Here is a 13171-nt window from a genome sequence, read left to right on the forward strand (position 1 = left end):
CGAGGACAAGAGGAGGAGGAGGAGAGGGAAAGATATGTAGAGCATGTCTGGGCCCAGCATACAGATAATTGTTAACCAAAGATTACATAATGGCTAAGTAATGTAAACAAAGAGCCACATGCCAAGTTAATGTTCCCACAGAGCTGGATGGAGGAGCTTCATGCCGTTTTCTGAGATAATGCTGACAGACTGTGAGGTTTGACGCATTATGTTTGCGTGTGTTTGTGTGTGTGTGTGTGTGTGTGTCCCTCCCTACCTCGGTTCATTTTCACCCAGAGGCACTTTAAACACGGTCAGACATCCTGCCTTAAGTCCAGCGTGTCTTTTCCAAAGGTGTACGGGGGACAACCGCCGGGGCTTGTTAAGGGTGTCACAGGAGCTGAGAGGGAATGTCATCCTTTGGGCTCTGCGAGGTGCTTGTCACCTGCCAAATCAATATCTCCCTGCTTGACTCACAGCATACACACATACACAGAGGAAGCGAGAGAGAGAAAGAGAGAGAGAGGGAGGGAGGCTGTATCCTGGTGGTGATGTGATCAGCAGCTTCCCTTGGAGCTGAGCCTTAACACTTGTCTGTGTTTCTGTTACAGAACTCTCCAGTTTAATGGCTGGCAGATAGAGGCCAGACGGGGACAATCAACATGAACTCGATTCCGTCGATGGACAGACACATTCAGCAGACCAATGATCGTCTGCAGTGTATCAAGCAGGTGAGGCGGAGGGGGACGGCACCGGTTCTCATTCTGCAATCTGATTTCGAGCTGGCTTCCGGCAGCCATGTTATTTTAAAATTATGCCCCCAAAAATCGTTTGGAACCCCCGGCGAATTTCAAATGAAAATTATTTTCATTCAGCCGAGAAGTGTGTTTCTGATTGGAAAAATGAGAGGAGTCTCGCATTTCTCAATAAAATATGTAAAAGGTGTTTAAGTGGTGGGGGTAAAGAAATTATATTAGTCACGTTTAATTTAAAATAGGGGTACACCAATAATTGGCTCGATTTTTTTTTGTTGTTTTTTTGTTTTATTTCGGGAGATCAGTGATTGGTTGATACTTACATGTGAAGCTGATCTTATCCACCTCATCAAAGCTCTAAAAATCAACCACTCTCTTCTATTGCTCTGCTGGGAAAGAGGTTTGCCTGCAGTTAACAACACCCAATTACAAACTCAGACGAATTGGAAATTACTTTTTTTTGCCTCTACAACAATCAAACAGTTCTTCTAATTGTTGAGTGTGTTTGCAGTATATGTTTTGGATTCAATTTCCACTTGTCTTCTGATGATTTATTTGATGAGTTTTGAGTCTTTAAGGTAGGAAAGCCTCTTTGCCACGACGCAAAACTTATGAGCTGTTCACAAATTCCCTATCAGGACAAATACCTTAAAAAAAGATAAATGGCACATTTAGTGGACATCCTGGTCTTAAAAATCTGCACCAAAAAAAAGCTCAGTTTTACTCATTTAGAATCAAAATGTCCAGGTTTGCTAATTTCATACTAGTTTATGTGTCAGTTTTTCTTATACACTTATAGTATATAATTACTGTACATGCAGCCTTTAAAGCTGTGAAGAAAATATTCTCTAATCACTTTGTGTACGTCATTTTAACTGCAAAATGACTCTTTAACTCTACAGCAGGAAGAACTTTGGAAAATGATCAGCCTAACCATCAGAGTCAGAATGCTCCTCAGCACTCTCACTTGACCGCAGTAAAGTGACTAACCTGCTCGGTTCCTGTTGTCAGAACTCTGGTGTGACTCGGGTTACTGACCGGGGTCAAAGAGCAGAAGCTCTCCATCCTCCTCCACCACCGCTGACTCCCAACAAATCCTTTTGTTCCCGCTTTTCGGCAGTTTACTGCGGGACGAATCACCGGCAAGAATTACACAGACACACAGTCACGTAAATTCCAGACTGCGGGGGTCTGATCCCGGCTCTTAAACCAACGGCACATTTGTTTCTCGGCTCAGCGCCGAGGTCCCTCGGAACGACACGAAGTAGGCCTTTGAGGTGGTGCTCGTCGTACTTAAACATGTCCGTGACAAATCCTTTCATCCAGTGGGGGAGCAGCTTGAGACAATATGTGGCTTTGATGTTTTTAAGTAATAAGACGAAGAGAGGTAAACACTCTCAGTCCTCACCCTGGCTACCTTTATCGCAGCAGGGTGTTAAATAATTCAATATCCACTCCGCTGGTTCTAATGAACGTGGAGAGGGTCTATTAAAGCGGGTTCACACAAGTGCAGAAAAGGGGTTTGCTGGTGTCTAACAACAGTTTACACAGCTCAAATGTTTTGAGGTTAAACGTATTAACCCGGCAGGACAAAAATTTAAACAAATACATCCCGACGTTAGCGCCTGAGGAGGCAGCGCGGGGGTAAACACACCAATTAGAGAGATCCATGGCACACGAGTAGGCCTCCAGTCTATCTAATAAATGGTTAAAGCGTGGGGTCATTTCAAATCGACCAGTAAGAGCCAGCACCCTGCTAATAGAGGCGAGCTTTGTGCTGCAGACAATCAGGGTTTGGAAGGCCCGCATAATAAATACCATTTATGTCCTGCCAATTAGACTAGCGGCGAGCCCATTCAGCTGGCCGTCTATTCTCCTCCCCGCGCACAAAGATGATCATCAGGGGAGATCAGAACAATTAACTCGCTATCTTCTCCCCCTCCCTCGCTCCCCATTGTCCAATATCCAAGCTATTAAAATAATTAAGGAAATATTGTAAACCAATCCAGCTGTTTGCTTTAATTGAAACTGTAGCGTGCGCGCGCTGGAAATTTTTTGGCATCTCAAAGAAAGGCCCGGGAATACAAATGAAGCGCGGCCTTTTGTTAAGTGTTGCTTCCTGGAAGATGCGACACGTCCGTGTGACTGCTCCCAGCCGGAGCGGCGGACAGGGTAACAAATTGATTTTGTTGCTCAAATGATGAATTGCTGCTGAGCGCGATGATAAAGTGGAGGAAATTGGAATCTGTCAGCGTGATTGAATCAGAGGGTTGAAAGTCAGATCAGAAAATCATTGCTGTGGTAATTCTTAAATTACTGTTCCGTTGTAAAATTGCAATAATGGGATATTTAAACAATAACTCAGCCAAACGCTATCTGATGAATGAATGGATCTTTTACTTAAGAACCTGGAGCAGAATATTAGTTTCTCTTTGGTAAGACAAAGAAACACAGTGCTATTGGCCTTGAGAAGTGTAGGCATTACCTCACAAAAGTGTGCCAAAGTCCAAGAACATTTTCTAAGTTCAAGTCGGATCTCAAGATTATCATCCTGAGTCCAAGTCAGCGGCACGTACAGCTTTGCCATTGGTGACATTTGTGCCACAAATGACAGTTTGTCACTTGCATAGCATAGAGAGCATGCTACAGTTTTCTGATTTTTATGTGTAAGAATAGTTTGAGAACCATGTGCCATTTTCCTCCCACTTGACAATTATGCACTACTTTGGTGTAGGAGATGAAATCTTTGCGTTTGTAACATAACAAAATGTGAAAAGTTCAAGCTTTTGAATGCTTTTGCAAGCCACTGCGTGTTGTTTTAGAGTTTGTAAGGCAACGACCTCACAAGAACACGTCTTTTAACCTTGGAGAGCTCGCGCACAGAAGAGCAACTGCATTTGCTCGGGTTATAACCTCCAAGCAGATGCTAAAAACGGCAATCTGATTTCTCCCCGGCACATATTTTCCCTGACAGTTTGTTTTTCTCTCGCATCTCTGAATTGCACCGTTGTGAATACTTTGTGAGAAAGATGGGTTGTCTGATACTGCTGGTATCTATTTCGGAGATACTATTTTCCTCTAACAGTGGGGAAGCCGGTTTTGCTGTCAAACTCTACTCTCTGATGATGCATACATGTGGTGGAGGCTCTGCAGAACCCTGCAAACTGTCCTCTCCCTGCAGGAGCACTTCCTCCAACTCCTTAGCACCAATATTTCAAGATAAAGTGGAGCTGCTGCTGCTGCTGCTTCTTAGACCGCACAGCTGTTTTTGTCTCGCTGCTGCTGAGCTCCTTTTCCTGGGTTAATTGCCTCCATTAATATGTTTCTCTGTTGCGCCAATGAATGTAGAACAACAGCAGCATTTTTTTTTTCAATTTATTTATTTATTTTTGTTGAATGGAAAGAGCGTGTTTGCCAGATCGCACGCTCTGTCACTTCCAGTTAGGCTGCAGATGTGCTTGTTGTTTTCCAGACGCGAATACAGAGGAGGGCTGTGTGCGACTCTCAGGACGCTGCACGTCCTGTCCATCTTTGTTTCCCCCCTCGAACTGAGCCGAGCTTTGACTGGTGTGTAAATGTTGAGTCAGAGAGAGCGAGCGCTAGAGTAGCGGAGTGGGTAGAGGGTGTTTTCTTGGCCACTGGTTTGGGTTTGATTGGTGGTTTTTTGGCCATAAAGAGGGGAACATCTGTGGCATGGCAGTGCCAAGCACTCCGTGTGACAGCCACACTGGTGGGACCAATTGTTCCGAGTGCAAAGAACAGTAATCACTTCAAGCCCAAGTGGCGGTGTGTGCTTTCTTTCTCCCCTCCCTTCCAACAAGTTCCTCCTCTCTCCCGCTCCATCCCCGGTGCGCTGATTGCGCGTGTTGTCTAGCTTCCAGAGACTCTCCTAAATTTAGCATCTGTATGTGTTTCACTTTAACCACCTTCAGAAACTTGCATGCACTGGAACTCTGCCACGTCTCACTTCAACATGAGTTCCCTTAGCGTATCACAGTCACAGACAAAAGCAGAAAATAAACGAGCCTGGTTTCATCCGTCCCTCCCAACACCCCTCAGCCCCCGTCAAATGCCAGCTTCACAAACTGATACGAAAGCCGCCTTATCAAATCCTGACCTCTGCTGCCCCCTAAAGAGCAAGCAGGAAAAAAGCAGTTCTCTGACAGTGAAATCAAAGCAATACACACACACATTAAGAAGACAGCGGTTCGCTTTAAGATGACTACCCACTCTATTTACCTTTGATTTCGTGGAGTGGGAGTCCATTTGTTCCTGTTTGGAGCAAGTGCACTGTAAAGGTTTTTGTGTGTGATCTCTGTAAAGGCTCCAGATAACTCCTGAGTGTTGTTTATGTTGAGGTTTTTAAAGCTTTCACAGCTGAAGTGACCGCTTGTGATGGGTAGATCCGTTTTCTCTATTTATTTTTCAAAGTATTTAAAGTAAAACAGAACCGCGGTCAGGATTGTTGCTGTGAAGATGGGGTCTCAAGCGAAACCACAATTCAATTTATAAAGTGAAACGCACACATCATCAATATTTAATACATTAGTGGAAACAATCTTAGCACTACTGCAGCAGCTTACGTCTCTACTCTTCCTCTTCCTTACGCTTGAGCCGTCCAATCAGCGGCAAGAAAAATTTATGTTGCTCTTGGATTGGCTGCTTTACAAATGGCAGCCATTATGCTGTCAAAAAAATTCAGTGAGTAGTGGGAAATTCTGTAAATAACAGTGTAATAATAGTGATAATAGTGGCATCATCAATGCGGCGTGTCATTGGAGACAATTAATCAACCTGTTTCTCCCTGAAGTCTTGAGGAATCCCAGGTTGTTTTAAATATCAGCCTTCAGTTTGTCTGCAAGGTTGGCTCAGGTGTCTCTCATGTTTTTCTTGATAATACTAAATCATTTTTCTGTGAAGTTCAAGTCAGACCAGCTAACTGACAAATCACACAGTGCGATACCACACTTTTCCCCTCCACTAAACTTTCTGAAAATTTAGGACACAACATTCTGTGAACAAGCAGCTTTTCTTTATTTTTCACCAAAGCAGCTTGTGGCATACCCTCCTCGTGGACGGTATCAGTGCCTGTCTGTTGGACGACTCTGAGGTCAGCAGTCTTTTCCATAAAAACAATGACACAGCATTGTTTTTTTTCTGAGGACCTATAAAATAGTCTTGTTTGCTGAGAAACTGAATTGTGGGGCTTTCATCAACTGTAAGCTATAATAATTAGGCGACACATTAAGAAATATAAATCACTCTGTGCAGAATAAATCTATATCATTATGTAATGAGTTGTAGTTTTTGAATTGAATTTCTGATACAGATGAGTTTTCATTGATTTTCTCATTTTTTGGAGATACACCTGTAAGGCTGTTTGACAAATGGGAGGGTATTTCCTCCTTTGGTGACACTTCTGAACTTGTGGTGTAAATTTTGATTCATTTTGTAACCGTCGAGAAAAAAATTTTCACCGTTTTTATTGACCGTCATCTCATCTTTCTGTTCTCTTTAGCTGGACAGTAAATGCGGTTGTGTCCGTCGCCCGTCTTCTGTTCTGCTTTTAAACAGCAGCTAATTGATTTTCAGCACACTTCGCAGTTTTATTGTCCTCTTTGTTTCCTCACAGCACTTACAAAATCCAGCAAATTTCCAAACAGCGGCGACCGAGCTGCTGGACTGGTGCGGAGACCCCCGAGCCTTCCAGCGCCCCTTCGAGCAAAGCCTGATGGGATGCCTAACGGTGAGTCCCCAGCTCCGCCCCGCAGCCTCGCTCTCGTTGTTTCAAGGGCGTCGAGAAGAGCCGCTAAAAACAACTGCTGTGTCGGCTTTTTTGCGTAACTCTCTCAGGGACATAAGACAGCTAATGTTTTCTTGCCTGATCTTCAATAAGGTCACTGGTTAAAAAAAAAAGAAAAAAAAAAGCACTTTGTACAAGAGGAAGCACTCAGATTTATCCTCCTTTCAGTGACCTCATTAACAGCTTGTGTGGAGGCTGGTGAATTTAATGAAAAATAAAACAACTAATCAAGTCGGGTGTTAAAGCAATGGTTGGTGCTCAAGAAAATATAAATTTTTCTTGTCTTGAAATGACCCTTTATTGCCATGGATACAGAAAATACCCTCAAAAAGAACACTGGCATGGACTGCAGAGGTTTCACTCACCTGTCACCTTTGCTTTAACGCGCTGCTGCTAGCAACAGATGAAAGAAAAATACGCTGCACCTTTAAGTGCAGCCTGTATCCCCTACAGCAGTGCACGAAAGTCAGCGAAGCCACTGTGACACATCGAGCGACTGCTTCTGTCGCTGCTTTAATGTGCACCAGCAGGTGACTTCTCCTCCATTCTGCCAATTCAATTTGTGTCCTGCCGTGAAAATGTCGCGGCTTCTTCCTTTTAGTTTATGAGCTCTGTAGACCCCGAGTTAATCTAATGTAATTGCAAAATTACACAGCTCTCCGTCCCGTGAATTTCATGTTTTCACCTGCAGTGTCTTGTAAAAAGTACAAAGCGTTTTGTCACATTACGTCCACAAACTTCCATTTATTTCACTGGGACTTTATGTGGCAGACCAACAAAAATAAAAAAAAGGGGGTGCATAATTTCCTAAGATTTTTAACCAAATAAAAATGGAAAAATGCGACATGCATTTGTATTCATTCCACTTTACTCTAAGACCCTTAAAATATATATATGTTTACACCTAATTTATAAACAGACTTCCCCTATGTGTGATTCAATGTGTTCTGTGAAGGCACCCGAAGTTTGTTAGAGAACATTAGTGAACAAACGGCATCAAAGAGACCAAGGAACTCAGCCAACAGATCAGGGGTTGGAATATAAAACAATATCCCAAGCTTTCAAACTCTTTCAGAGAACTGTTTAGTCAATCACCATCTGAGGATGACACAAATGTTCTGTCACAATTTACTCCTGAACAGTGAAGCGGCTTGTGTCGCTGGTTTAATGTATGACACACATGTTGGCCCTGTGGAGGACAAACCCACCTCAACTCCACCAACTGCGTACAATTAAAGACCTGGAATTGGAACCACTTTTTACACTGAAATTACCATTTAGGAAAACGTTCCCTCAGTAGCTCAGATTCTAATTTGGCCGTCTCCGCTCATATTTCTTCTGCTTAATGGGACATTCCTCTAAATAAAGCCCAGATGTACGTATCCTGAGCTGGTGTCACGTCAGGACTATATTTACTGGAGATAATGACACGGTGCATGCGGCAGAGTTCAGCTCCGCAACCTCAGAACTCGTCTCGAAGTGTGACGACGGGACGTTGAAAGGACAGGATCTCGAAGTGGGTCCAAACAGAACCCTGTATGTCCTGGAGGGTTGAGGAGCTCTCTTTGAGCTGATAATGGTAAGGGTAAATCAAAGGATTGTTGCAGGACATTATGGTGATTTACATCGCCTCCGATGGCATGTTGATGTGTCTCCTAATGTTTCCTCTCAGTGGGTCATCTCTGCACTGGAGGCCACATTTGCTTCTCATCCTGCTGTCAACCGACTCATATGGAAGCTATAAACTCTTAGTGTCTCCATCATTTAAGCCGAATTGGATCTTTGATGCTGCCAAAAGGTCACTAGATCAAGATAAAGTGAAATGCAGCGTCCTCGAGAAGAGTTAAACTTGTCATGTCTGTCCCTTACTTTTTACTATCATCGTATAAAGACGGATGGTTCACTGTTACAGAATTTCAGGTTTGAAAAACATATAGCGTTTGTAGAATTTGATGGAAACTGACCTGTGGAATAACTTAAGAAAATATTCATTTAAAATTTGTTGTCAACATTTCCCAACCATTTCTATGACATAAATACAAATGTAGAAATGCTTCAGCATGTGCAACATGTGCTAACCAGTGCTACAATTTAATTATTTAGATCAAAGCATATGTATGTGCTGCTACAATGGTTCAGTCAAAGTCCTGAATCCAATTTAGAATATGTGGCAGGATTTGCTGTTCAGAGACACTCTAACTAATCTTACTGAACTTGAACTTTTTTTGTGATTAAAAACAAAAAAGGCAGAATCAGTCTCTACATATGGAAAGCTGGTAAAGACATGAAGAGTAACTTCAGCTCTTAAGTGTACATCTAAATGTAGATGCACCCCATACTTTTCAGATTTTGTTTTTCACAAGAGATTCTGAAAATATTGTCACCTTTTTGTCCACTTTCCAAATATGCCCTGCTTTCTGTTGGTCTGTCACACAAAAGCCCATTAAATTAGATTTTTTTTTTCCTGTAGTGCGACTAAATACTACAGCAACCCTCTTAAACCTAAACAGGTGTAAGAACGACTAAAACTTTTGTACTGTACACCAACGCCACTGAAAAATGGTCACGATCATATTTTTCTGTGATTCTTTTAAAAACCGTCCTGCCTCCTCTCACTGGGTCCAGGTGGTCAGCCGCGTAGCAGCGCAGCAAGGCTTCGACTTGGACCTGGGCTATCGGCTCCTGGCCGTCTGCGCCGCCAACAGGGACAAGTTCACTCCAAAATCAGCAGGTAAGACCAGAGTTTTATTTGCAAACCCGGTACTTTTATAATGACTGCCGAGAGCACACGTCCTAAAAATATATATATATAGTAAAAAATACCCACAGCCGTGTTTGGCAGCAGCTCACATTGACATAATTTCCATTTAATCTCAAGGGAAACAAAGAGACTTGATTTATGGTTTCAGATGAAGAGTAATAATCCGTGTGTGACCCGGGCCGGAAACCTGTCATCACTGCTGACGACATTTTGTGTTTGTAGAGTTTTGACATCTGCAGAAGTTGATGAGTTATTGGCGAAAATGCAGATATCTTAAAGGTGTTTTACAAGCTGGGAGAACGATGAGCTGGAGCGTGGCGGGAATAAAGATGTGTCGGTAGCGGAAAAGATAAGAAATATTTTGTGATCTTTCGCAGGTGATGATTTGTGGTTTCCACCTTTCATGAGTCATGGGAAAACCTGCGCTTGACTATGCTGCTGAGCCTTCTTGATTTAAGAGAGTGACAGCCACATATTGGTTTAATTTTGCATGTGTTTGATTTTCCTTTCTCTGCTTTATGCGCAGGTCATGCCGCTGTTATTTCAGCTAAGAGTTAGGAATCGGTCTGTCTGCAAATAACTAAGACAGCCAAATGTTCTAATTCTGCCTAATGCTTAATCAAATCTCAGGGCCTATTTTATGAGCTTAGATAAGATTGCCAATTGATCCGCAGTCTGAATAATTTCCTGCTACAGTAATCATTTGGAAAGCTGAGCTCGGTCTCGTTTGGGTGGTATCCTAAAGTGCATTTCATGGGCAATTATTTTTGGAATGGAGACGGATTCAGAGGAAAGAACAGGGATGTGCTTCCGGCATGGCTGCGGAGAGAAGGGGGTGTTTTTTTTTTTGTTTTGTTTTTTGAAGTTCCAGAGAAAACAGCCTGTAGAAGCTGGAGGAGATGACTCTAAAAGGACACTCCCACAGAGATCCCAGGGGGCAAGACTGGCTCGCCTGATGTCCGGCGGGGGCTGTTGCCGTGCGACAGAGGAAGGGAGAGAATCACATGATGGGGCCAGTAAGCGTCTTTGAGTACTTAGGGAAGCACTGTACAAATACAAATGTATTATTAGTTTGATGGGAGTCGGATGAGTCAGTGTTTGTGGAGAGGGAGACTTCTCAGAAAGCCCGTTTTCTTTTTCTGATAGATTTAAAAAGACTTTAATAGCAGATGCTAATCTCTTGACAGTGGCGCCACCAAAAGAGCACCAAGGCGTGGGCAGCAATAGCTGTCCCTGTAAATCTGCTTTTTTTTGTATGCCCAATTAGTTTTTTTTGTGAATCTAAACTTAAGAGAGAAAAAAAACAATTTTTGCAGAGCTGCAATATTTGCTTATTTATTTCACAAGTTTGCTTGTGCAGTCACTTTTTAATCTAAACTGCATGCCACTTTTATGTCTATTTATCTCTTTCAGTTCTGGTCTTATGAGTAAAACCTATTTGTATTAACAAAAATTTGAAAGTACCGGTGGTTGTAAAATGATTAAATTTAAATTGAAAGAATGCAAGTATCACACGTGTGGATTAAAAATGACAAAAGTCATATTATAATCCATCAAAAATAGCCATATAAGTCATATTGTTTTTGCAGTCAGTTAATTTGTGGACTGAAATTTGATTTCAATTATTTATTTAGGGCTGCACAGTGGCGCAGTTGGTAGAGCTGTTGCCTTGCAGCAAGAAGGTTCAGGGTTCGATTCCCTGCCCCGGTCTTTCTGCATGGAGTTTGCATGTTCTCCCTGTGCATGCGTGGGTTTTCTCCGGGTACTCCGGCTTCCTCCCACAGTCCAAAAACATGACTGTTAGGTTAATTGGTTTGTCTAAATTGCCCTTAGGTGTGAGTGTGTGTGTGATTGGTTGTTTGTCCTGTGTGTCTCTGTGTTGCCCTGCGACAGACTGGCGACCTGTCCAGGGTGTATCCCGCCTCTCGCCCGAAACGTTAGCTGGAGATGGGCACCAGCAACCCTCCCGACCCCACCAAGGGACAAGGGTGCAAGAAAATGGATGGATGGATGGATTATTTTTATTTTTTTTTTATAAATGTGCTAAGTTTACAAAATTTGTTAAATCCAAACCAAACTAACCAAATCCTAACTAAATTTCAAAATGATTCAAATTTAAGTAATTAAAGATTAATATCTGAGTTCATCTGAAGCCCATTTTTAAGTTTTGAAGTTTTCTCTTGGAATAAAGTCCTAATGCTGACTTCTGGGTTTGGCCCCAATGTGGGCATCTTGTGCAAACTTTTCTGGAGGAGTTTGTGCCACATGACTGCTTTCTGCTCACATTTTATTTTAAACGGGGTGAGAAAAACGGTCAGCCTCTATGCTCCGAAGACATCAGATCAGTGGACGGAGCTAATAAGTTAATCAGATTTGGCCCAGCGGCTCCCACTCGCCTCGGCTCTGACACGCTGTGGTCGCTGGCCGCTACATTTCCGTTGATAACCCTCTAAACGCGTCTCCTGCTAAATTGTGCTGAGGGAGGCAGGGGTTTAGGTGGAAATCAATGTGCGCAGTCAGCTCAGAGCTGAAACGGCTTGTAGCTTTGACAAATTGATTAATCATGAAATGCCTCCAATAATTTACTGAATAAGCTTTTGCTTTCTTTTATTGCGAGAGGGCAAAACTTCATTAAAGCCTTATTATCTCGACCAATTGATGGTATCAGCTGGCATATTTAAAGGGATCGTAGAAGCTAAGATAATGCCGGTTGCAAACCTAATCCCTTGTGATCAGAGTGGAATTGAAAAGCTCAACAATGTGTGATTCAGTGAATTGAACTGCTAACAGGGTGGGTGTCGGGAGGTGGCGTGGTGTCCGTTTGCCCCTTTTTTTTTTCTTTTTTTTTTTTTGCAGAGTTGGGGGAAGGGTGTCTGTCTGCTCACAGTGACCTGCCTGTGAATGGGATTAGCCTGCTCTATTAATCTGTGATTACTGAGACTGTCTGACCGCCAGGGCAAAGCTGTGCACGTGAGGCTGCGGCGACCTGAAAGCAGCGAGATCACCCGGCTCGCCCCGGTGTGGATAAACTCATCAAGTCCCTGCTCTCTGTCGTCTCTCCGTCAATACAAACCCCGTTAGATCTATCCCGTCAGCGTCACTCTGAACCACCTGACGGCATACAATAGTTTTTTTGGGGGAGGAAGCGTGATTGCAATGTCTTCCGAGCAGCGCATTCCCAATCGTTTGCGCCTGACTGGGTTGTTGGAATTCCTCGACTCAAAAGAGTGAAAAGAGGCGCCGACTTATAAGAGGGAGCAGCAGGCTGGAGTTTCTCAGCTCCTCGGGCCATTCATCCCCTCCATGTAACAAACGCCTGGCAAAGCAGCCATTCAGCAGATAATTAGTTCTCGCGCTGGTCAGGCTCGGTTGGTGCTATACTCATTTTACACATTCATGACATTCGATCTTTAAACACTGCGGGTTGTAGTTAACAGTGTCAGTCTGATTTTTTTATTTATTTTTTTTTAAACCCTAAGTGTTCTTATTGTTTTGTTTCATGTTGCTGTGAATGTAGGGGTGCGCAAGACGGAACATCGAGGGGGTATTTTCTAATCTGTAAAGGCATTAGCGAACGGGATCCAGAGACGGTGTGGGTGTTGTGTTTGCTTGCTTGATAAAGGCAATGCAGTGTGGCCACCTGTTTGTTACTGCATGCAGTTAGATTCAGTGTCTTGTAATGTCTCTGGATTAAGCTTTCTCAATCTTTCCTGTATCCTCACAGCTTCTTCCTTCTGCGACTCTTCAACGTAAACCAGTTTTGTGGAGTGTGTGACTCACAAAACTGATAGATTCTCCTACCTGAGCTATGTAGCTCTCCAGCTCCTCCAGAGGTTCCGTGGGTGTCTTGGCTGTTTCTCTGATCAATGCTCT

The 13171-nt window shown here is 43.1% G+C and overlaps 1 protein-coding gene across 3 annotated transcripts in view; it reads left to right on the top strand.

Annotated features, from left to right (window-relative positions):
* The window catches only part of LOC103481466 (zinc finger MIZ domain-containing protein 1), a 122602-nt gene that overhangs the window by 77870 nt on the left and 31561 nt on the right, over window positions 1–13171 (top strand). For all 3 annotated transcript variants that reach the window (XM_081600655.1, XM_008436925.3, XM_081600656.1), the window contains 3 exons: window positions 591–710; window positions 6367–6480; window positions 9163–9268. In XM_081600655.1, the coding sequence (XP_081456781.1) occupies window positions 642–710; window positions 6367–6480; window positions 9163–9268 (289 nt within the window). In that variant the 5' untranslated portion in view covers window positions 591–641. The remainder of the gene's footprint in view (window positions 1–590; window positions 711–6366; window positions 6481–9162; window positions 9269–13171) is intronic.

Source organism: Poecilia reticulata, chromosome 19 (genome assembly GCF_904066995.2).
Source record: "Poecilia reticulata chromosome 19, P_reticulata-male-v2, whole genome shotgun sequence".
Lineage (NCBI taxonomy): Eukaryota > Metazoa > Chordata > Actinopteri > Cyprinodontiformes > Poeciliidae > Poecilia > Poecilia reticulata.